General features: G+C 39.0%; 1 protein-coding gene across 2 annotated transcripts in view; it reads left to right on the top strand.

Moving 5' to 3' along the window:
• LOC135472861 (protein WWC2-like) overlaps positions 1-24,908 on the top strand; it is a 56,966-nt gene that overhangs the window by 22,491 nt on the left and 9,567 nt on the right. For both annotated transcript variants that reach the window (XM_064752567.1, XM_064752568.1), the window contains exons 4-20: positions 2,679-2,787; positions 3,249-3,414; positions 4,410-4,539; positions 10,584-10,712; positions 10,916-11,064; positions 11,590-11,754; positions 12,104-12,193; positions 13,646-14,467; positions 15,107-15,169; positions 17,025-17,111; positions 17,565-17,754; positions 18,248-18,418; positions 19,089-19,189; positions 22,792-22,892; positions 23,279-23,382; positions 23,666-23,920; positions 24,573-24,668. In XM_064752567.1, coding sequence (XP_064608637.1) covers positions 2,679-2,787; positions 3,249-3,414; positions 4,410-4,539; positions 10,584-10,712; positions 10,916-11,064; positions 11,590-11,754; positions 12,104-12,193; positions 13,646-14,467; positions 15,107-15,169; positions 17,025-17,111; positions 17,565-17,754; positions 18,248-18,418; positions 19,089-19,189; positions 22,792-22,892; positions 23,279-23,382; positions 23,666-23,920; positions 24,573-24,668 — 2,928 coding nt within the window. The remainder of the gene's footprint in view (positions 1-2,678; positions 2,788-3,248; positions 3,415-4,409; positions 4,540-10,583; positions 10,713-10,915; positions 11,065-11,589; positions 11,755-12,103; positions 12,194-13,645; positions 14,468-15,106; positions 15,170-17,024; positions 17,112-17,564; positions 17,755-18,247; positions 18,419-19,088; positions 19,190-22,791; positions 22,893-23,278; positions 23,383-23,665; positions 23,921-24,572; positions 24,669-24,908) is intronic.

Consider the following 24,908-nt stretch of genomic DNA (forward strand, 5'->3'; position numbering starts at 1 on the left):
CCACCCTTGTGTGTCTAACTCTATTCTTTCCCACGTTACCATTTATATTCTGTGTTGGCTATCACCATTCAAAGATTCAGTTAGTGTAATAGGTGGGATTGTTGGCAAAGTCCTGTCCTAAATTATTTCAGAAGAGCTTACTAATGGTGACTGGCCAATCTTGTTGCTGTTACTAAGGAGATTCTTTCTCCCCTGTGGAGGTGTTTAAGATCAAGCTATTGTCGTCAGTGATCGGTGATAGCGTTGTAGTTTGGCTCGGTTTGACCCCTCCGCTCATCTGTGTTTGCTGGCATCACAGCCCAGGTGTTACCCTAATATCTTATCACCTGAACAAAATCTTACTCGGGTAAAAACAACCCTTCCTAATGGATGTTTATTACGGTTGGTTGATTTTTATAGCTCAGTTGCAAACAATTACAGGTGAAAAATTTAACACCGCTTGTGTTTTATTAAGTTTTTTTTCTGTCTCTTTAATTATTCTGTAGCAAATATTTTGGCTGTACATGAGCTGTTGCTCCAGGAGGGAGATATAAGGTTACCCGGTGATCATAATTAACCTATCTGAACAGGAACATGCACATTTGACTGAAGGCTGCCTTAGTCAGAACCTCCCTGTTGTTAAATTTGCCCTAGGCCACTCTCTGCCCTGGAATTCCTTGTGCTTACATTGCTCTGCTGGTGAATTGGTGGGGGGAGGGGAGTCACCTTGATGGATCTGTTTATATTAAGGATATTTTCAGAAGTTTGCCTGAAGGAAATTGTAGTGTCTTATTAATTAAAATGTTACATCAAGTGGCTGCATAAAACATGGGCTGTTTATTAAATGTGATGAATTTCTACTGAAAAATGTGTACGTGTATGTCACTCAGATCTAGTCAGCTCAAGGTTGTGGTAACTTTTGAATGACGGGATTAAATCCTATTGCCTAAAGTCTTGTCAACCCTTGAGCTGGTGGTACAGTGGCACTGACAATGTGATAAATGACACTGAATAGCAGTTTTTGAAGAAGAAAGCACCTGGCAGTGTCACACCTTGCCTAACCCCAAATTAAGATTGGTCAAATTCCCCATGCTTGTGTTAGGCTTTACGACCCGCTGGCATGTTAAGTTTTGTTTGTGCAGGTTAATTGCCTTGATGCGACGGACAATAGTACACCAAATAGTGTCTCTGTAAGCAGATTGACCCCAGACATAATTGGCCTTCAGTTTTAACACTCTCTGGTCTGAGTGGAACAAGCGGGATAGAAAAGGCTTAGAATGGAGAAAGGATTAAAGGGAATGTCTGATTTTATCAGGAATTTATGCCCTTGTAAGCAAATTCATTGATAAGAAGCAGCTGCTGGCCTGCAGTTGAGGATTATACTTTCAGTGCCTAAAAAGGACTGTTAGAGTACTAGTACATATGTGCCTGTTGATAGAAAGATTAAGTGTGTAAATCTGAAATAATTACAAAAAACATATCCCTGGTTGACAGTTTAAAAGGTGGTTTCTACAAAGTAAATAGTAGTTACAATGCAGTTGTGGTAATTATGCTCCATTAACTAGTGCGAATAAACCCAGGCTTTACTCTTAGTGATATTAGCAGAAGGGATATTTACTCTCTCAGTTTAGATGCACTGTGACAAGTGTGTGAGAAAACTTATCCCTCTTTCATAGGGATATTACACTTGAGAAACCACAAGAAGATCAAGTCTTTGAACGGTGGAATGAGTACAGCTCAGGCTTCCTTGATCACTCTTGTGGAAATGTCAGGTTCATGGAGTTCATTAATTATTCCTTTTTTTTAGCCATTTTTCTTTTGTGGGAATAGAAATGTCTTCAGAAAGGATGGAAAGTACATGTAGAAGTTGTAAAAAGGCTTTAATGAAAAGGTTTTATGTGTTTTTGGAGGTTGAATGCAAGAAGTCAGCAGGCTGGTAGGTTACTATAGATGCTCAGGTGTGCACAGGTGTTTCTCTAGGCCACTGGGTCGCTTGAAGTTTGCGTACCTGTGGTGAGAGCTTACACTATCCACACACCTGAGGGAGCAGGTGCTTTTGTTATCCTAACTGTTCAATATTCTACTCACTAATGAACTCTGCATCTGGGTCAGTAGATCAAAGTGGCATCTCAGTTCATCTTAACCTCATGTGTATGTCATGATGATTGTTCTACCTGTCACATACATGCATCACCTTAATAATGCAGGTAATTATTACATCAATTCAATTGTAGAAAAGAATATTAAGCGGGCAAGAACGGGGTTGGGGGAGGGGGAACTTTCAGGGTTAAAGGGTCCATTAGTTCAAATGCTATAGTAGATTTATTTTAAGTTCATTCCCAAGAAAAAAAGGTTTAATTCTTAGATAGTGAGATTGATTAGAGGGTAGTAAGATGTATTTAAAAATGCATAAAAGTCTAATTTCCACCATGGAGTCTTCCACTCATTCAAGCTACACAGTACATCAATATTTTGATCATTCAAATCTGTAGTAAAACTTGCTGTTCAGATTTGGCTTATCTGAAATTTTGTTTGTTTGTTGCTTGTTGACTAGGGATTTGTTTAAGTTTATTTTTTGCCATGATTGGTGATCAGTCGGCTCATTATTATATACTTGGTAGAAATTCAAGAAAAAAATGGATTGTAGTGCAGGTGTGTACATGTATATGAATAGACAAAAATGTGTTCTGTACTTGCAGGCCAAACAAGAAATATTTTCAGTAAAGGAACAAAGACTTCAACTAGCACAAGCAGAATCACAGCATTTGAGAGAAACCTTGGCAGGATGGAAATCTTCCAGAACAAGTTGTAAGTGTTTTTGTACTGCATTTTACTCACTTTGCCATTCGGGCATTTTTATAGTTAAATGTACACATTCTTGCTAATTGTATATTTACTGTACACGTATATAGACATGTGATGATAAATTTATATATATGTCACAACGACTCATAATTTGCGTCTAAGTTTTTGAAGAAACTTTTGGTCACTTACTGTTAATTGATCATCGGTTTTCATTACCATTTTGACGGAGACAGCTGCACTACACATTATGACTTCATGTATATTGTTTGATGCACAAATATATGTAGTGTATGTAAATTAGAAGAAAAAGGCATTTGTCGTATGAGTTCTTAAAATTTTTCCTCTTCTTCGAGATAAAAGGACTTAATTGGAAAACCTGAGAGATCTAATGTATTTGAATACTCGATTGATCATTATAACCTCTCATTAGCTCTGAATTTCTGCGGACTTATTTCTCCCCTCAGTGAATTCCAGTTCCAGTATGGGAAGCACCAGCACAAAATACGACCCAGACCTCCTGAAAATGGATGTGGAAGATGCTCAGAACCGGGTTGCCAGGTTAAAGCGAGAATTAGAACAGATCCGAACAGAGATGCAGTACAAACAGCAAGGGCTGGAAACATTGGCCCAGTAAGTTGTCAACAGTTTCCATTTATTATATTTACATGTACTTCATGTTGTCTTCATAACTACGATATCGCAAACGCTACATGTAAGAACCTGTAGTAAGTGAGAAATGTCAAGTCTGATGAAGTTTGTTTTTTTAATAATTTCTGCATATAATTGTATTCATATGAGATCAAGTGTAAGTCAGCCAAAAGGGGGACAAATTTTTTACCTATATCCTGTAGATCTGGTGAAAAAGGCTTATCCTGCATTGGAATTAAACCACAACCTTAGGGAAAACTAATAACTTGCATAACTAAGATATTGGAAAGGTAAGTGTAAGAATGTGACACCTTGTTCTTGACCAAACCCAAGTTTCTTCTACCTTATTGAAGTATCGTAAATTTTCAACCTTTTCGACCTCTAAAGCACATTTTGCCGTATAATTTAAGCATATAATTACCCTGAAAATGACTCCTAAATGATTCGTGTATGTTGATAAAGAGGCAAGCTTCATAAAACTGTGCAAATTATTTCCCAACACCACAAAGTTCTCTCATAATGTTTCAAAATATTGGTCACGGAGGCCGTTGAAAAGGTTGAATATACACGTTCATGAATTTTGGACAAAAGCAAAACTGAAGTGGCATTTACTTTGTACAAGGATGACTTACCATAATGCTGACAGCCGTTGGATAAGTGAAATATTGTTGAGTACCGCTGGAAACACCAATCAAATAAATAAAGAAATAAAGAAATGCAGGAGGAAGAGAATGGTATTGAAGACTTAAGCATGCATCAACGTTTAATACACTTGTGAACAACACACAACAAAAAAAAGATCCTTCAAAAGAGGAGAGCCTTGAATTTCTAGAGCAATTACGTCTGTAGCCAGCGACAAGACATGTTTTAGTCGTGTTTCCTGGAATCTGTAGTATTTTCCTACCATTCGCTCAGTTGACTGTTGGAGCGATCACTCAGTAATCTGTAATGTTATGACTGAATTGTTGTGTTTGTAGGGTGGACGAGAAGGTGGCGGGTCTGAATGGTGGCTACAGTTTGTGCGAAGCTAGAGCCATCATGGAGGAAATTCGTCAGATACAAAAACATCTCCACACTGGGGAAAAAGAAAAACAGGATCTGATGCAGGTAATGAAGTGCAAGTGTTTTCCTGAACTAAAATTGTTTGCAGGTACCTTTGGAATTTTATCTTATGCCAAGATGAAGATGATTAATACTGTCAAAAGAGTCAGAAGACAAATGAGTTCAGCCTAATATTTGTTTACAAAAGCTACTTTACTAAACTAACAATACAGAAAGAGAAAAAACAACAAGGATTATCTACCAGCATATTTTGGCTGTTTAACAGGAAAGCAATCATATGGATTCAAAACTGTTTTGGAAAGTCAGTGTTTGCCCTAGAAGGTTAACTCACATTTTGTTTAAATGCCAAGAACATAAACATAGATAAAACATCGCCTGTGAAAGGCAATTGTGTTTTGTTTTGTCCTCTGGCCTGTGCTGCATTTCCTACACATGTCTGGTTAGCTCATTGAAAGGGGAGAGTCTAGATGAAATTCCATCCCCACAGCATAACCTGGTTGTCTGTGGAATGTCAGCCAAAGTTACCCAGTACATGGCTCTATAAACAAATAAACAAGTTACAGGAAGGTGCCAGAATTCTGTCTTGTTTTCTTCAGCATGAAGTAAACATAAAAAAACGGCTCAGAAATCTATTTTATTGGAGTAGGGAGGCTGGTTAGGAATGTCCTAGGGCTAAATGCATGCACTGAGAACATGGTGCAGGCCTTAGCTGCATCCCTCGTCAATTCTTGGCTCATCTCTGCGACTGCATCGCTCATTGGCTAGCTGCTCTCTGTTGTTATCAACTGCAGAAAAACAGCCTGTTTTTGTCTAATTTGGCCAGGTATGCGTGCAATGCCTTTAATATAAGGGAGTGCGAGCTTTTGCTTGAAGTTTCATTGAGGTAATTGTGACATTTCATTCTCGAATGGCTGTGTTAAGTTAGGGTCAGCTTTCCTCTGGCTCTCGTGTCTCTGGTGCTCCCTGAGAGTGAATAATGAGCCATTCTTTGCAAAAACCTAAAAACTACCTGTAACGAGGAAATGCACACACCATCCTTTTTGAGTGCTTCCCATCCCTCTGAAACTGCACTGTCCCTAATTAGGAACAACAGAAATTGCAAGTACAGCTTTGGATAAAACAATGCATCTTTTTTTGTCTGCAGTGCAATCCCTTGTGGTGCAGGTTGGGTATGGGGCATGAAAGCATATTGTGTGACGGGAAAGCTGGTTAGAGGGGGATGGGGATGGGGAAGGGATCGTACAGGGAGTACAGGAAACAGTGTCTAGGGAGTCAGGTCAATCCCGTGGGTCAGACCCCGGGGAATTGTCCTACCCAGAAGCATGAGTCATACTTTACACAACAAGCTCATATACATATATCTGCTGTATTACATGGGGTTTACAGGCTATGTTACAGCCAAGCTGTGAGTACACATGTATTAGTGTGTTCTCAAGGTAGAACAGTCTTGCTCACTGGATACACGCCCTAAGGATGTGTGGTCATGTGTCCTGGAAAGGGTGGGGAGGGGGGGGGATATGATGTGAAGTGTGAAGGGGGTGGTGTCATGGAAATAATTCAGATCTGAAGTCAAATAGCCAGCAGTAAATGTAATCATATAAAATCACTATTAAATAAGGTGTTTCCCAAGTAGTGAGAGATATGTCATTCTGATAGATGTATTTGTAACATGTATCTACAGGCAGTTCATTGACTCCATGCAATTTTGATTGGGGTACTGATTTTCGAGATAACGTGACTGTTAGTTGGCTAGAGGCTAGAAGTTTAGATTTACTGAAATAAATGAGAGTTACACTAATAAGTCATTAGTTTATCTTAGCTATAGACCTGTGTTTGTATACTGAGGTTTAATTCATCAGCCCGACAACGTTATTTTTGCACATGTATTGGAGTTTTTGTGTTCAAGGAACTACCTTGTAAGCCTTGTGGGCAACAAAGTCTGACAACAATGAATGACTTGGGGTTGCCCAGAAAGACGAGACAGCCTGGTGTTCACTGGCATGAGCGAGCAACTTTGATTTTAACTTATTGTCACAAAGAGAACAAGTCAAAAACAATGTGGATAAAGATCTTATTGTTAGATCTTGATGGCCAAGCCTTACAGAAAGTGGTATTCAGTGAAAGCTGTCTGTTGTCTTTTGTACACAAATTACACAAATGAAGATCAAGGGTAATGCCTTTTCAGAAATATTAGGGGAATTATTCTCTAGAGAACGAAACTGAAAGTATGTGGGCGAAAAAAACTAGTGTTTGCAACAAACATTTGTTTTCTGGTTGGTGTTCTTTTTTTCAGTACCTTTATTTTATACTAGTGAGTGTTAGTTTGATTCCCTGTACCTTTTTACACTTGTTTATGGAAATTAATGGATTTAGGGTAGGGATAAGGTGTTTCTTTTACCCACCTGTGTGAAATTCTGGCTGCTAGCATGCACTTGCCAACTGGGGAAATCTTTTAATGTGGCATCCATTTCTCATGCTAGTAGACTGTAGGTGCTAATTGTAGGAGTGATGGAGTGAGGTACTGGTATGTTATACATGTAGCACAGTGGAGCTAGTCTGTGATTCGTACTAGTAGACTGTAGGTGCTTGTGGGTGTGGTAAAGTGAGGTACTGGTATGTTATAGCACAGTATGGCTGGTCTCTTTCTCCTTCTTGTAAACTATAGGTGCATGTGAGTGTGATGAAGTAAGATACTGGTATAGTATAGTACCGTGTAGCTGGTGGACTGATGACCTGACCTGCCATGTGGCCTGGAGGAAGTCCTAACCTTGTTATTTCAGGTATACAGGTAGCCTGACTAACAATTCCCCCCCCCCCCCTCCTCCCAAATTCCTTGTCAGAAAACCTGAGGCTGCAGTAATTTACCTGGGAATGAAGATGCTAGATGCTTGTCAGGGAGTGCAAGTTCGGAATTGCTGATAGTTTTGATTGAACATTGCTGTGACACTCAGCCACCCTCCTGCTGTGACCCCCTCCCCCCTTGATAAGTTGTAGACTGTGATGTATGGGACCATGTGGGGGACAGATCTGCCTTATTAAGCTGACAGCATTCCTTCAGCTCGATGTCAGGTCACATAGCCACTGATCCACATGGTAAACTCCGGATGTGGAATGCTCCCAGCTACACTACTCAAACTTATAAATTCTACACTTTTTTTTTTACCCAACTGTTTTTAGACATATGGGTTATAAACGTACATGTAACTACCATAACACTTGCTTTGTGTATGTAACTACCGTCACACTTGCTTTGTGTGTGTAACTACCGTAACACTTGCTTTGTGTACAAGTATGAAGGTCTTTGTCATTTCTTTGGTGGATATGCTCAGCCAGTTAGCGCACTAGCGCAGCGTAATGACCCAGGAGTCTCTCACCAATGGATTCACTGTGAGTTCAAGTCCAGCTCAAGCTGGCTTCCCCTCCGGCCGTACGGGGGAAAGTCAGTCAGCAAGCTGAGGATGGTCGTGGGTTTCCCCTGGGCTCTGCCCGGTTTCCTTCCACCATAATGCTGGCAGCCGTCGTATAAGTGAAATATTCTTGAGTACGGCGTTAAACATCAATCAGATAAATAAATAACTTTGGTGGATGTGTAGATATAGTTAATATCTGGCTATTAAGTGGTACAAATTCTATGATTAGTTTGAATATGTTTTGTATCTGAGCTTCAGTGTTTTTATTATTTATACGTCATATACAGCTAGGGAAATGTGAGAAAACTTCTGTTGATGTTAATTTGGTGTGTATGGACATTGGATTGTTTGAATGGATGCAAGCAGAAGGGTTTAGGATGGGTGTAAATTTAAGGTCATTTACATTTACAGTGGAATAATGAGGTGCATCATGCACATGTAAGACTACATCATTTTGTCTGAATTTGCCATGGTATGGGACCACAAGTTATTATAATTTTCACAGGAAATACAGAATCCAGTACACCTGCTTACAGCTGGTGAAGATACATAAACAAAAGGAGATCATGCATATATTACAAAGCATTTGATTGGTTGGTGTGTATCAGGCGTTTGTAGATTTATCCAATCAGATCTCTCCTTACATGCACTGAATGGTAAATAAAGTGTTTAAGTGAAAATAATTGGCCATTTTAAAGACTCCAGAAAAAGTATGTAAACCTGATGGATAAAAGTAGAATTACTTCATTGTTGTTTATTTTGACCTTAAATTCTCAATGAAACCATTGTTATAGTCTGGCAGTGTTAAACCTGTTTTTCCGTGCCTGTGACAATTGCTCACTGCCTCTGGCTGTGTATTCTGAGCTGAGAAGCTAATTAGAGTTTGAAATACTTGTAGTTGAAGCATCCATTCTTCATTCCATCCATAAATATTCTAACGTTTTGTCTACATGTATGTTTCGGAATCTAATATCTGCAGTGTAATGTATTTATTCTTCAAAAGCCTAATTATGATTGGCTAAAAATATCAGAATTAGGTATTAAAGATTATCTGCAAGCAAGAATACTTAAACTGTTGATTTTTTTTTTAAGCAGATTTTTGTTGATGTTTACCGTAGTTTATTTGATCACGTACATGCATCTTTATGGCTGACATACATGTACTTGAAAGCTCTAATGAAGGCCGCTTCTAGAATGAGCTGTGGAATGTATTCAGATACAGTACTAGTGTCAACAAAGCCCTCGCTTAATAGATGACCAAAGCTGTGTCCCTAAATCATAGCCCTCTGAACACTTTGACAGATGACCACACACAGAAGGCTATATACTCTCAACCATTCATGGCATCTGCCATTGATAAACACTGTAGAATAAGCACAATAGAATTTTTGTAGGAACTTTTTTTAGGTGTGTGCTTTTTTCAGGCATACTTTATAGTGTCTTTTGTGAGTAACCAAGAAGCAAATGTCCTTAAAGCAGATTGTTTTGAAGCAAGTGCTAAAATTTGCTTCTGGGAGCGCCCATTTATTATATACTTCTATATTCTTTAGAAAATGATTTTATTTATTTGATTGGTGTTTTACGCCGTACTCAAGAATATTTCACTTATACAACAGCGGCCAGCATTATGGTGGGTGGAAACCAGGCAGAGCCTGGGGGAAACCCACAACCATCTGCAGGTTGCTGACAGACCTTCCCACTTACGGCCGGAGAGGAAGCCAGCATGAGCTGGACTTGAGCTCACAGCGCCTGCATTGGTGAGATGCTCCTGGGTCATTACACTGCGCTAGCGCGCTAACTGACTGAGGCCCCCTTTAGAAAATGAGGTTTTATTTTGAGTATTTTTTTGCATACCAGTGGAGGTTATACACCCAGTCAGGGTTCAAATCCTCGTTTGTCCATGGTATTGTTTTTTCTTTGTTTCTGGTAAATGTTGAATTACCTCAATTATAAGTTCAGAAAATTGCTTCATTTTGCAAAGAGCATGTCTTCTTAGTATGGAGTGTAGAAGATCTGTGGGGCATCTAGTGTTAATTGTCTGCCGTATTTTGAGGTTAATCTAAAAAAAATAATGTACTGATTCAGGGCTAGGTCCAATCCTTTGACAGTGCCTGTGCTTTTGATTTAATATTACAGACTGGATCAGCTGATTGATAGATAATATCTAATATACACAGTAACTATGTTCTATTAGAGGCTGTCTTTGTGTATATGTTACAGTACTAATGTCTATACATGTTGTATACTACAGTACCATGTCTTTTCTGAACAGTGTCTACACTTGTAATATTCATTACAATACTTACTTTTCCTGGGCTAATGTCTATACGTGTTATATGCTACAGTACAACAGTAATTTTTCAACTATTTTGCATGTTTACTCCAGTATATTCTGAAGGCATTATTATGTGTTGACTGATCAATTTTTACTTTTTGTGAAGCCCTGAAACTGACCAATCCAATCAAGGTAGTTTTGTTCCCAACATCAAATTTAGAATGTGCAATGTGAAAGTTGCTCTTTCATATGCGAAAAGGTTGAGGAATTAGGGTAATGTCTGTACATGTTGTATATTACAGTGCTGTGTCTTTTCTGACCAGTGACTATACTTGTAATATACATACATTACAGTGCTTACTTTTCTCTGACTAATGTCTATATATATATATTACATGTTACAGTGCTTGGCTCGGCTGAAGGAAGAGTTCCTCATGGTCAAAGGTCAAGGTGGATCATCCCCAGATGTGTCCACGCTCTCCCTACCCATGGAAAGGTCTAGCACGGCCTCCCAAACGGACCTGCGTGGAGAGGTACCCTAACCTTACATTCTAAACAGAATAGATGTAAAAATAGTTCACTGAAGAAGACAGTGTGAAGAATGTATTTCTATTATTTGTAATGCAGTCTAGCTTTCTGTTTCTGTTAAATTAAGTTTTTTATGTCAGTCATGTTGAGGTAAATAATATATTTTAGAGTTTTACTTTCACTTTCTAACACATCTATCTATTGATAGTATATTCCATTTGGCGCTCGGCTGGCTGAGATCACACGGTTACGACTACAGTACGATGATTCCAAGCGACTCTTGGCCAATCTGAAACTTGAGCTGGCTCAGATGGAGGACCAGATGGTACCTGGTCAGACCGAGTCCGACAAGGACAGGTGAGTCAAATTTCCAAGTACAGGTGAGAGAGCTGGCTCACGTAGAGGACCAGATGGTACTGGACCAGACCGAGTCCAACAAGGACAGGTGAGTCAAATACCCAAGCACAGGTTAGAGAGCTTGCTGGGATGGAGGACCAGATGGTATGTAGTCAGACCGAGTCCCACAAGGACAGGTGAGTCAAATAACTTACTACAGTAGTGAACAGCCAACTGTTGCACACCATGGAACATGCTCACCTCTGGCATGCCATAGGCAAGTTAGTTGCACACTACTAGCAAATCCTGGAGACCTGTGGCCACTTTCTCAAATCTTTCACTGAAAATGTTATCCTTTTTTGCACTATAACTTAGACAATGAGATCTTTAAAGAAAGCTAGAAGAAATTTGATTCACAAAGTTTTGTGACAGTGGCCCCCAGCTTGTACTGTATATTGGTCTGCATAAAGCAGTATACATTCAGGATGCAACCAAATTACATAAGCTTGTGTAACTGTATGATAGATGCAATTCTTATTGTTTTAGGTTACTACTTATACAAGAAAAAGAGCAGTTGTTACGTGAGCTACGCAGTATTGATCCCAAGGGTCGCAGCGAGGATGAGAAGACCTCCATACGGCAGCAAATTCGCCAGCTTGAACATGATCTAAATCATGCTCGAGAAATCTCAAATAAACAAATAGCTGAAAGGTATGTCTTTTTAGCTTACTCTGTGTTGCGGATTCTTGCATGGAAGTCACTGAGATAAATGTCATTTAGACATATGGCTTGGAAAGACTATCAAATAAGTAAGACAAGTAAGATATTTCTTTGTCTGTAGAAAACTGCAAATTTGTCCAAATTCATTAGGGCAGAGAATCAGCTTCTGAGAATTCTAGGGATCTTTCAGTGTTGTTACAAAATGTGTTTGAAAGGTAGGATGATGCCATGGGGAAAAATGTTAAGTTTCAACATGAAAAGCAGACATTTATTTGCTTCTTAAAATGCATTTTTTGTGGTATATAAGTTATTAGTGTGATTATAAATGTCTATTTTACAGGTTAAAACTGCAGGAAGAGAAGATGGCCTTAACTCAGCAGTTGACAGAGACAGCACGGCTGATAACCCACCTAGAGTCTCAGTTAAAAAGGTGAGATAGGTTAAAACTGCCTGCTACTCCATTCCATAACATCTGTTTTGATGTAACAGGGTGCAGTGCTTTCCAACTAATTAAAAGGACCATCACTTTTTACGGTGATCTATTGTCTCTGACAATGTAATACAAATGTGTACACACACCTAATGACTCCTCGTAATTATCTGAGTGAAAAGTTGGTAAGTATGACAAAAAACTCCAAGCATTCGTACATACATTGTGCAAACAAAGAAAAGCCCCACGACATGTTTGTTTCCGGGTTAAAGGATCTTACTTTTTTTTTTCTTTTTTCTTTTTTCTTTTTTTTAACTGATATACTGTACAGTATTTCACCTAAAATTGCATCCGTGACCAATTTACTCATTTAGTCTCATCATAAGAGTTCTATTGATCTCTAGTCTTTTACAAGATTATTTGTAGGATGATAATCTACTGGAAAAATACATGTGACCACCAAAAGGTATATTTTATGAACTTAGTTTAACTTTAAATGTGCACTTTTTGGGAACAAATTTTTTGGTCATATTGTGTAATTTGATGTTTTTCTAGCTGTTTTATAAACAACACAATTTGTAATTTGTAAAATGGTTTGGGTGCAGTAATTTTGACACAAATAAAAAGAAAAAATATCATGGAATTGTTTATTTCTGGTGTGTGCCCACATCCTGTTGAACATTAAGGATGGGCTGTGAGCTGTGGAATGGTGGTTACATCATTCTCAGGGTTACCTCACAGCTACTACCAATGTTGAGTTTTTTTGGTTTCTGTGTAACGCACCAAGTTACCCCAACACAGGCTTTAGGCAAGACATCTAGGCTCTGCTGTGTCAAACGTATTTCGATTATGACTGATTTGATTTTGCAATGCCAATCTGTGTGGTTTATTAGAGCACATGTGTGTATTCACTCCCAGAAACGCAGGGAATATTGTTGCAATTCTTGCATCTTAAGAATTATTGTTACAGAACATTTCCTGATTTTAAGTGAACATTATGTTGTAAGGATAAGATTCTGTTCTCTACATGTACCTGATTGCTTGTAATAGTTAATTACATCTGCTCTCTTATATCCGAAAACAGTTGTTTTTTTTTTTTTTCTTCAATGCAGAATTTTGACTTGGATAGAAAAATGCCTTGTGAAACCTGAGGTCCATAATATCATGGTGTCAAGCATCTTTTCTTTGCCTTTCATATGTACAAAATAATGCGACTAAGACTTTCACACATATCTACACTTGATACTATTTTACATAAATGTGTTAAATTACATCAGAATCTAAGAAAGCCTACTGGACATTCATAACATTGTAGATTTACCTCTATTTAACCCATTCTCTCAGCACGTCATGATTTTAACTTTCTTTTTACTGTTTTATCCACTCTTACTGTAAATCGGTGCCAGCCTCTGTTTGACCCATTTTCTCATGACCATTCGTTGTCTGTTTCAGCCATTCTCGCAGCACTTTATCAGTATCATCTGGATCATCTCGTGGCTCCTTGGGTTCTCTGTCTGCTAGCAGTCGTGGCTCACTGAACTCACTCAGTTTAACGGACATCTATGGCCAGCAACAGGCTGACACAGACATTAACCTGCAGGACTTGCACAGACGAGTGGAGAAACTTCTACAAGGTCACAGTATTACCCCGATCCACGAGGGTCAGGTGGTCACTACCATCCCTGAGGAGAGGGTTTCCCCCACCACGGGGGTCGCCGCTATGGCAACTACTGGTTACTTACAGAGCGTGCTTGGCAGCACAAATGAAATCTCCACCTCAATGAAATCGCTGTCGCCTCGGTCTTCCTTGTCATCATTGTCACCTCCGGTGACGCCATATGATATTGGGCCTCCTCCGACTTATGAACAGCACATGAGTGCTGTAGACAGACAGAGACGGGGCGGGGCTGTTGGCAGTGTGACTGCGGGCCCTAGTGTGGTGACTGCTGGTCCTGAGTATCAGGCTGGCTTACAGACTGGTGCTAATAATTTACAGAACATTAGACCCACTGACCATGGGGGCGCTGTGCCGATGACAGGCCACACAGGCCTGGTGACACAGCTACCGCTGGTAAGTGATGGTGTTTTACGTAGCAGAGTGCAGTACGGGGACTTGGTGGAGGTGTCAAGTAACCCTCCCCTGAGCCCAATCAGTGAGACAAGTTCAGGGGTTTGTAACAATACATCAGGTGGCAATACCAGAAGTGTTTCTGCGGCCGTCAGCGATGAGTCGGTGGCAGGAGATAGTGGGGTCTTCGAGGCTTCTGTTAAAAGGTAAGCGTTCAGTGTCACACAGTAAATTCTAGATAGCACGTCTTCAAATTATGTTGTATTACATGTAATCCATGGCGCAGGAAATAAGTTCTGCTTCAGTTTAAATCCATGAAGATGGTGAAGCTGTAAGGAATATGTTTGCGCGAAGTACACTAATTAAGGTTGGGGTCTCTGTGGCTCAGTTGGTTAACGCTCTAGCGCAGTGTAATGACCCAGGAGCCTCTCACCAATGCGGACGTTGTGAGTTCAAGTCCAGTTCATGCTGGTTTCCTCTCCGGTCGTAAGTGGGTAGGTCTGCCAGCAACCTGCAGATGGTCGTGGGTTTTCCTGGGGTTCTGCCCGGTTTCCTCCCACCATAATGCTGGCCGCCGTCGTATAAGTAAAATATTCTTGTGGATGATGTAAAACACCAATCAAATAAATAAATAAATTAATTAAGGTTTGATGTTTCTCTTGAAGTATCGAGCATATTATCTCTTATAACTAGAGACATGGCACAAATCACAGGCTTGGCAGCCTGCCTGAAAAGCCACTTGTCTCAGTTTTAGGTACATGTACATTTGTTGACAGGTTATTTATGACATTGACAAGAACATGCTGAAGTAAAATGAAATCCATGGGCGTATTTCTGGTTTTCAGGAACGAAGATCTTGATAAAGTTTTAGAGAGCTTAGAAAGTGCACAAGTTCAAGTGAAATTAAAGTAAGTACCAGTTTCTCTATGCACATACTTCTTTTTCAACAATGTGAAGGGATTCATTTGAGGAATTCAGGAATATATGTTTACTTCAAGAACAGAAATATTATAGGAAGCAGACTTCTCCTTTTTTTTAGTTTCTAAATTTTTTATTCTGTAAAACAATGTCTTGTTTTATGTGTTTCTGCACTGAAGATCATGAATGTGCTTGCTGACTTTTCCTCATGGGTTGTCTGTGTTATTTTGTGCAATGAGGTTTGTTCCGCAATCTTGGAGGGTTTATGCACCACAGGAATGTGTGGACTTTCACCAAGTCTGTCAATGTCCGTGGTGTACCTGGGATAGGGCCTGTTTTGGGTCATATTTCAGCATAGTTTAAATACTTTATGATGTTATGAATATCTATCTGAAAAAAAAGTGTCAAAAAAAAGTTTATTAAAACGGAGCATTTTGACTATGGGTGCACTTGTGGCAGTTAGGGTAAATTTGTGAATTCAGCGTGCTGGAATTGCCTGTTATTGCATTGTGGCATGCTCTGGTTTTTGTTTTGTATTTTACATTTGTCCTATGAAACATAAACACAGATGTGGAATAAGTCATTTGTTTTTCCAAACATTATGTGTACATCAAACTTTAGTTGCAGCTCTAGGCTTGCAACTGCCTGACAGGTGCATGGTGTACTGTAGGTCACATTTTGTGAGGTCTTTCAGTTGTCATTTTTTTCTTTTTCTTTTTTTTTTTTTTAATTATTTTTTGCAGCATCTATATCCCCCCCACCCCCCCCACGATTTTTTTTTTTTTTTTTTTGTTTGCCATATATATGTGTATAAGCTATTTTGTTTACGAGGAGACCAGCTATGATTTACAATGCATCCCATCAATTTATAAGGTATTCTAACTCTGATATCTCAATTTAGTGACTGTGTACATTTTTCTTTTTCTATCTAGGGCATTCTTTTATTGCTAGCTGACCTACATCTTTTAATAAATATATGATCTGATCAATAAAAGTATGATGTTATCAGTATGTATGCATAGAGTAAAGTGTCTCTGATATGATCAACTCAGTCACGCAAATTTCTTCATTCCAGGTAGCTAACAAAAACCCATCTTTCTGTTATTTTAGTCTTTGGTATATACCTTTGTATGTGGTGGTAATGACCGATTGATAATTATAATTTTTCACATGACAGAATTATGCAAAAAAGTTGAATAAATCATTTTAATAGCCAGGGATTGGCAGGAAGTTACTAGCCTTTTAACGCAATGAAGCATGGTGGAATGTGGACTTTGACGTTACAGTGTGTACAGAACCAAGCTTAGCAAGTATTTAAGTTAATCTAAACCAATGTAGCATTTACCCAGTGTTTCAGTTGTTCCTTTGTGGAAAAGGTACCTTTTTTAAAATACGCTTCACTGTTGTACTAGTGTTTGTGTTGCACAGTCTTCACAATGTACTACTGTACAGGAAGTGTGGTCTGATCATCTCATTCATGGTTTTTCTTCCCCATTTGTTTCTGTATCACAGTATCAGTATGTGGCAGATGAGCAAATATGGGTATGATGGAAGATACTATTGGTGTTTATTATTATTCAGAAAGTCTTAGGCTGACCAGTCAAGTAAAGAAAAATGCCAATTGAATTGTCAGGCTAGACTAATTATGCTGTTGTCTCCATTTAATTGAGAGAGCCTTAATTCTGATGTCCCCATCTTCTTATAATTAATGGCCAGTATGTTTTCATGTCAGGCTGAGCTTAGGGCAAAACAAAAAAATTAATTTTCTTTAGGTTTAAGAATTGATACTTTCATGTTATTCATACATGTTTTGTTTATTTCTTTGTTTCTTTATTATTTTTGAAGATATGAGGCAAAAGAAGGCAACTTAATAATAGGAATTGAGCAGGCTCGAAACTTGGCAGCCCTACCATTTCCAGAGGGCAGTAAAGTGTGAGTATCAGGGGTTTCTGTGGAGATTTATTGTGAATATTTCTTCAGGAAGCAGTCAGTGTTATTCTTCAGACACCTTATCAATCTCATTGACAACCAATGGTGTAAATGTGTTTGAGAATGTTTTCTAAGAGAAACCCTCTAGACTAGAATGTGGTGAATGGCCAAAAAATTTCACCCTTGACGAATTTGCATATCTTGCCTGATTGTGAGAGATTTATTTTTTCGAACAGTTTTTGAGATTTGTTTGGACGATAGAATGAAATCCTACTGGCAAAAGGCAGGTTTCAGTATCAACAGTAATATTTTATGACATTTATTTGCTTCTAAAATTACATCATTTAGTGGAGTATTAGTACTGGGTTGTTACATTTATGTGTGCGAAGCCATGTCAAAGTTACTATTGTAAATGTGTCGTTCAGTGTACCCTCATTTACCTGATTGCATTTTCAGGTGTATAAAAGCAGCATTATTGCCCCAGCAGCAGGGCTGTATGTCATTCCAAACAGAGGCTATTGCTGACCTCAAGACACCAAAGTTTGCCCAGGTGTTCCGAGTTGCCATTCCTGATTACAAACTGTTCGCTAAAACCCTTCAGGTGAACGTGTGGAGTGTGGTACAGCTGAAGGAGCAGGAATGTCTGGTAAGCGAGAGATACAGGTCTTAAGGCCAGTGTTTTCATGCACACTCACAGGCACTAAGACACATCTTCATACAGGGCCTATATAAGTCGTCACACTAAAGGGAACAAGCCATGTCACACTAGAAAGCAATAAATCGTGGCACTCTGGAGGGTACTAATCCCTGTCACACTGAAGTGCACTAAGCCCTGTCACACTGAAGGGCACTAAGACTTGTCACACTGAAGGGCACTAAGCCATGTTGCACTTAAGTGCAGTGAGTGTGTCACTCTAGAAAGCAATAAATCATGTTACTCTGAAGGGCAGTAAGCCATATCACACTGATGGGCACTAAGCCCTCACCAAATTTCACGTTTATAAGTCATTGTTGGAAAGTACGTATAGATCATTATTGTCGAGTAAGTTTTATCACAACTACCTATGAGCTACATTAGGTGTGTCTACCAGCTGAGTGCTATTCTCTGTTGTAATTTCCTGGTCTCTCTGTTGTTACAGGGTTGTGCTCAGGTGAGCCTGGCAGATTTTGACCCCAGGGATGTGAGCATCAGGTGGTACAATGTTCTTAGTTTCCAGTTCATGCAGTCAGACTTCAAACAGTCCAAAAAGAGTTTGTCCTCTGTTGCCAAATCTGTCACTCCGACCTTGTCACTGTGTGAGGCAGGAGAGGTGAGCCTTCATTACAACACCAGCACTGACTGGTTTACTGTGGGCCTTTCATGTGTGCCTTTCATGTGTGCCATTAATCTCCTATAATTTCAGGGAACTTTCAGAAATAATCAGGATAGGTTTTGTTAGATGATGAAAAATCATGTGAAGTTAGATGTGACTTAATGTAAATGATATGCATTTTGACATGCTTTCTCACCAACTTTTGTACATGTACAGCTCGTAATGCAGGGGGATTATAGCTCCATCTAAAAAATTATTGGTGAAGTACCGGTACTGTACTCTTCTATCAGTATGGAAGTGTAACATTCTTGTATGATTGATATGAATGTGATTATCATCTTTGTGTTTTGTGTATCGTATATATGTCAAGGAATATAAAAAAGGAAAGCAGAGAAAACCTGTGCAATGTCAGCTTTAAATTTAATGTAATTTGGAGCTTTTCACTTTTTTGTTTTTTTTTTTAATGTGAAAATGATGAATGGGTAATTTGAGGTTTTTTTTATTTCTTTTGGGTTTGGAATGCTCAGTTTTTAACCAGTGACTTTCTCTCAGCAGCATTTTTTTTTTAATGTATTGCTATGTTAAACATAATGTACCTGTACTTGTTAGATAGACGTAAAAGATTATCTTATTCACATATTCCATTCACATGAATTGTACCTTTCAGAAAAAGGACTGTTCCACTTCTCTGTCTGGGGGTGATAAGGTGACTCAATTATTAGAGGCCTCCTCTGCCAGACTCCGTAAAGATAGTTCTAAGGAAATGGGGTAAGCCTGCTGCATTTAGAATAGAATTAATTAGAATTAGATTATGACTGATAGAAAATCATTTCGTAAAATTGTCTGCTTTGTATATATTTTTTTATTGCAGTATTTGTTTGACTTATGCTCGAATCTGATAGTTCTGTCGAATTTTGTTTTTTTTGTTTTTTGGGAAGGGAAGCTATGATGATATCCTATTGAGAAAATATAGAGTGCAGCACTAAATGTTATATTTATGACATTTATTTGTCTCTGAAAAATGCACCTTTTTTTCGGTTAAATATTAGGTCATTGACCATATGGAAGATCATTAAGTGCTGTACTTGTTACTTTGTGGTATCTCTGATTAACTTATTTCTGGCATATCATTTTTATCCTTGAACTCTCCCATGAGAAAGCCAAGGCTTGCTGCACCTTAATAGTTCAAACAAATTATCCATTATATGTACATTCAGGTTTTACAGTTCGTTCATTCACCCTTCAGACATGTTCATGTGTAGATTTATACACAAGACAAGAGTGTCTGGAAGGGGTTAGGGGCATGTGTGTACCAAAGTACAGGGCTGTGTAGGATGGGTGATAAGGCTGCATTGACTAATTTCATTAAGGAAGTAATGATTAGGTAATGAAGCGTCTGGGGCGCTGGTTGTCAGGTCGCTTGTATAACGGGTGCATAAGACAGCGTGACCTGTAATACATGTACGTGTTTGATAACTCTGTTCAGTGCTGTGGAGGAGGGCCTGTATTACAGAATCATTGTACACATTTAATAACTTGGTAATAATGACCTTCCATTATGCATGCCGTTTGATAATCAAGGATCTGTTATGTTAGTTGTCCACCCATAACTCCCATTGCTGTAGCATAAGTAAAACTTCCTTGAGTGCAGCGATAAATGCCAATAGAAAAAATAGTGTTATTTGATGTGAAGCTTATGTGAAATTTATCGTTCACAGCTAAGACTAGCTTCATATGTGTGATGCTAACGTAAGGACCTTTTGACTTCTTTAAAATGAGCTGTTTTCTACATCACTGAGCAGTGTGTTCACATGCGCAAATCCAGTTGTTCTGATCCTGGTTGTAGATTATATAATTCGTGGTCTCTTTGATGCATTGCCCAGTTTCTTCCACCCTTTCACAGTATAAACACCATACATTTGAGACAACAATGCAGTATAAAGTGAATAAAGTAATGATTGACTTATATTGCTTTGACTTATAGTATTTATATTACATATTTGTATCGTCTATGTTTATGTTACTTATCTGTCTTCTCTACATGTACATGAACCATATTGAAGACTTATGACTGCTGTATGTTTGGTGATGGGCTACTTCTTCCAGCCGTAAAACAGATTGCAATCATATTAGTGATTTAGCATAGCTTTTAAACAATCAATGCCGCATGTAGGGAGGTCTACCAGCAACCTGTGGATGATTGTGGGCTTTCCTCCGGGCTCTGCCCGGTTTTCTCCTACCATAATGCTGGCCGTCATCGTATAAGTGAAATGTTTTTTTTTAGCACAGCGTAAACACCAATGAAATAAATGATTAAATAAACAAATAAATAAAAGAAACAAGGAAATAAATTTCATTTACATGTACTTGACTGTGAAGATACAGTCTACAAGGTATACAAACACTTTGTGGGAATGGAAAAAGACTTAACATTGATGAAGACTTCAAACACACATACACAAAGAGTTGATATTACTCTGGTGATTTTGATGGCTATGTCATTAGCTTGACGATGTGAACAACAGATTTTTTTCTACTCCCCTTCAGTAATAGCTATAACATGAGAGGGAATTTGAAAACCTGAGATAGCTGTCAGCCCTGAAATCTTGTGTGTTTCTATGAAGGCATTCTCTACCCCTACTGAGTGCGACCCACTCATCTGCCAACACTGGGTACAGCTGTGCTTCTCTGAGCTTCTGTGTTAAGCTTTTTACAATGTGGTATTTTGGTACATGTGTATGTTCAAAAATGCAGTATCCGCAACACGTGAATAATCACAAAATTTCATTGCCAAAAGATGCAAGAAAATGCGCAACTGATCTTAGTACCTGGACTAACAAGGAAGTAATGGCTGAGAGAATATCGGTAAACAATGTAAACCCATCCTCAGTACTCATACTTCTCAGATTGGCAGCTGAAATTACATTGCCAAAAGATAAAAGAAAATATACGACAGGAGTAAAAAGGATCTAATAAGTTCGAGAGTATGTTCGAGACAACCTAAAACCATCCTTAATACTCTTACACCTCCCATTGGCACCTGAAATTTCATTGCCAAAAGATGAAAGAAATTATATGACTGACTTTGGTGCCAAGGCATTAAAGAGTACGGATAGACAAACTATTCAGAGTGTCCTTCAGTTTGGCACCTGAATATATCCGTTTATTTTACAGGATATTTTTTATTTGTGTTTCCCCTCATGAGCCATAAATCTTCCATGGTGTGTCAGACAGATAAGACTGGGATTTGATCTCTCTCTGACAAGAAGACTGTCGACTTGTCTTGACAGGTGCCGGCTTCATTCAGAGCCATGCATTGTGCCTGTCTAAGATGATCATGTAAAAACAGATGTAATGCCTGCCTTGACTGGCCCCCTCAATGGGGGGTTAATGACACCCTGCCCGTCTTAATGATGGGTCTTTTTTCAACCCGTCCACAGTTTAGGGATGAGTTGTCATTGATAAGACCTATCGTTACTACCGGGTGTGTTTTTTTTCTTTTCTTTTTTGTTTGCTACGGCTGGATGCTTGAATTGATGACCGCTGCCTGAATGGCATAGTCGCACAGCTTTTTGTGAATAAACTTCACATTCTTACGATCTCTCCTAAAATGACACCAGTTTTGATGGCCTGTTTAAGGAGATTCTCTGTTTGGCTTTTTGCCAAACACAAACTTCTAGTCCTATGCATGACTTCACAGTAGGATTGTAGGATAGGAAACACAGGAGCAGCTAAATGTACAAATGTAAATGTATAGTGTTGTTATGCTGTGGGCTATAAATAGTGGAAAAATACAATGAGAAAAACCTTCAGTAGAGGTCACAGGATGCTCAAAATGCCATTGTTGTCCAAACATAAGGGTTTTGTAGGAAACAAATTTTGCTCAAGAAAGTTTCAAGAAAAGAAAGTATGTTTAGTCTGATTAAAGGTGTATATGTGTCCACCACATGTATAGGTACACAAAGTACAAGGAATGAAACGTTTTTCAAAGATATATGTGAAAAATAGGGACGACAGTCTGTTTTGGTTGAGTAAGTCTTGTATGATATTTTGAATACCGGAACTGTAATTCTTCCAGCTTTTTGCATGTTTGCGAAATGTTTATGTAAGCATATTCCAAAGAAATTATTCTGTGTAGACTCATACAGTTATACTTATACTTATACAGTTTATACAAGCCCTGAAAATTGGACAATCCCACCAGTGTGGTTTTGTCTAAAAAATGTGTGTAAATTGCACTGAAAGTTTTTCTTTCATATATGAAAAGGTTGGGGAATTAGGATATAGGTAAATACTGTTTGATGGTCAGTTGTATTTATTAGTTTTTTACAGAATATATTGTAATTTTTGTTCTTATATTTCATGTGTAGGTACATGAAGTCCCATCCCAGTGTGCAATCTGTGAAGGAAGAGAGCAGTGATGAGTCCACCATCATATCTTCACAGACTTCTACTCTCACCAGGAACCAAGGTAAGGGTCTTACAACACTGACCGGATATCTATGCGTTGACAGCAACAGCCTTGTGACCTAAAGTCATAAACATCAAGAAACAGCATTTGGTTTCGTCCGTGTCAATCATTTGGTTTAGAGATCACATAAAGCCTGTAGGATTTTGGGACAGCATTAACCATGGGGTCTAAATGCCACATCAATTACTGGTTTACAAACAGCATTCGCCGTTTTACCTATCATCAGCTCTCAATAAATCTGTTACAAGAAACAAAAAACAGACTTCCATATGTCCACATTAAGCAAATACAAGTAATACTGCTTATAAAGTGATAATCAGTCATCCGTTCTCTGTTGTTGTTGTGCAACACTGATCCTGTGTCTTTCTTCTCCTTTCCTGTGTTAGGTCCAGATGATATGAGGAGCCACACAGACAGCCTGGCAGATGAGGATAGCCCTGGTGAGGATGAAGATGAGGATGATGAATATGGAGATGAGGTAGATGAGGATGTAAGTTTTTCTGTTAATAAAGCCAATGGTTTGAAAAAGTTTTAATGTTGATCATCGAAAGTATTAAGACATTCTGGTAATTACAGTCAGTTGCCACTGTCTGTGAAATGGGCCCTTGTCTCAGAAGTGCCATGTCGCATTGTCAGAAAATGTTGGAAATATTTCCAGTTGACCAGATTTATTTTTTCATCACATCCAATTTACCTGAAAGTATCAAAGAGTTCATTCCTATGCTTTTACATAGAATATGTCATAAATGTATAATCTTATCCCCTCTGACCAGACTTTTGCGGACCTGATCCACGAGGTGGTGCAGGAGGTGGAGGAGGTGCTGGAGCAGCACGCAGGTGAAAACCTTACCGCAGAGGAGCTCCTCGAGGTCATCACATGTGACAAGGAGACGAACACCGAGGGGGAGTACCACGCCCCCGAGATCAAGCGACGCACAAATGATAGCATCCGCAGCAGCACCATCCGCCGCTCGCAGACCTTCTCTCCAGCGGGACATCATGCAGTGCCTGATTATTATATATGCAAAGTAAGTCAAGGCATTTCTTTGTGTAATAATGTTGCATCAAATATTTAAATACAACGGGACGTTGTAGGTTAATTAAACGGTAGCAAGGTGACAGCATCCACTGACCCGGGAGTCTCACATCAATACAGTTGCTATGAGTTCACGTCCAGCTCATGCTTCGCTTCCTTTCCGGCCTTACGTGGGAAGATCTGCCAGCAACCTGCAGATGATTGTGGGTTTCCCCTGGGCTTTGCCCGGTTTCGTCCCACCATATTGCTGGCCACTGTCCTATGAGTGAAATATTTTTGAGTACGGTGCAAAGATAAATAAATAGATGACAGCAATTACTGTCAAAACTATCATGCTTGACACAGATTCTGCAGATTGTTTTCTGAAAATTTTACTGTCTGTTAAGGGTTGAAGTCTGTGTCTGTATGTAAATTTTTTTTTTGACATCCTGTCTTTTAACATGGCTCAATTGGTCAGTTTTGTTATATTCAGTGGTTGAGTAAAGGCAAAGGAGTACAGTCAGCCTGATATTGTTGCGAGATGTCTTAAGAATTGCAGTATTGTTGAAAATGATTATTACTTTCTCTTCCAAAGTTCTGCTCACTTGTTGCTCTCTTGTTGGTGGTCATCAAACCTAGTCATGAAAATTTCTGCTATGATTCAGTTAAACCGCAGTGACAGTGACAGCTCCATGCCTCTGTACAGACGCGGGCCATTCCAGAGAAACACAGTCGAGCGGAGAAGTCTTAGATGGAAGAGGGTAAGAGTCCAAAGATTTACATGCCAATTTTCAATTTTCATGCAATAACTACTACTTTTTTTGTAGGGTTAAGGTGGATGGGTACAGCTGAAGAGTTTTAAGGTGTAGCTGTGTACTGAAACCTTGTATAAATAGAGAGCCCTAACCTCTATAGCATTATAGTCAGGTGAAGTTGATACTCCCCATACTGACCGTCTGTAACTGCAGCTGAATTCTGAAGTAAACACCTACTCCCAGCTT

This window comes from Liolophura sinensis, chromosome 8 (assembly GCF_032854445.1).
Source record: "Liolophura sinensis isolate JHLJ2023 chromosome 8, CUHK_Ljap_v2, whole genome shotgun sequence".
NCBI lineage: Eukaryota > Metazoa > Mollusca > Polyplacophora > Chitonida > Chitonidae > Liolophura > Liolophura sinensis.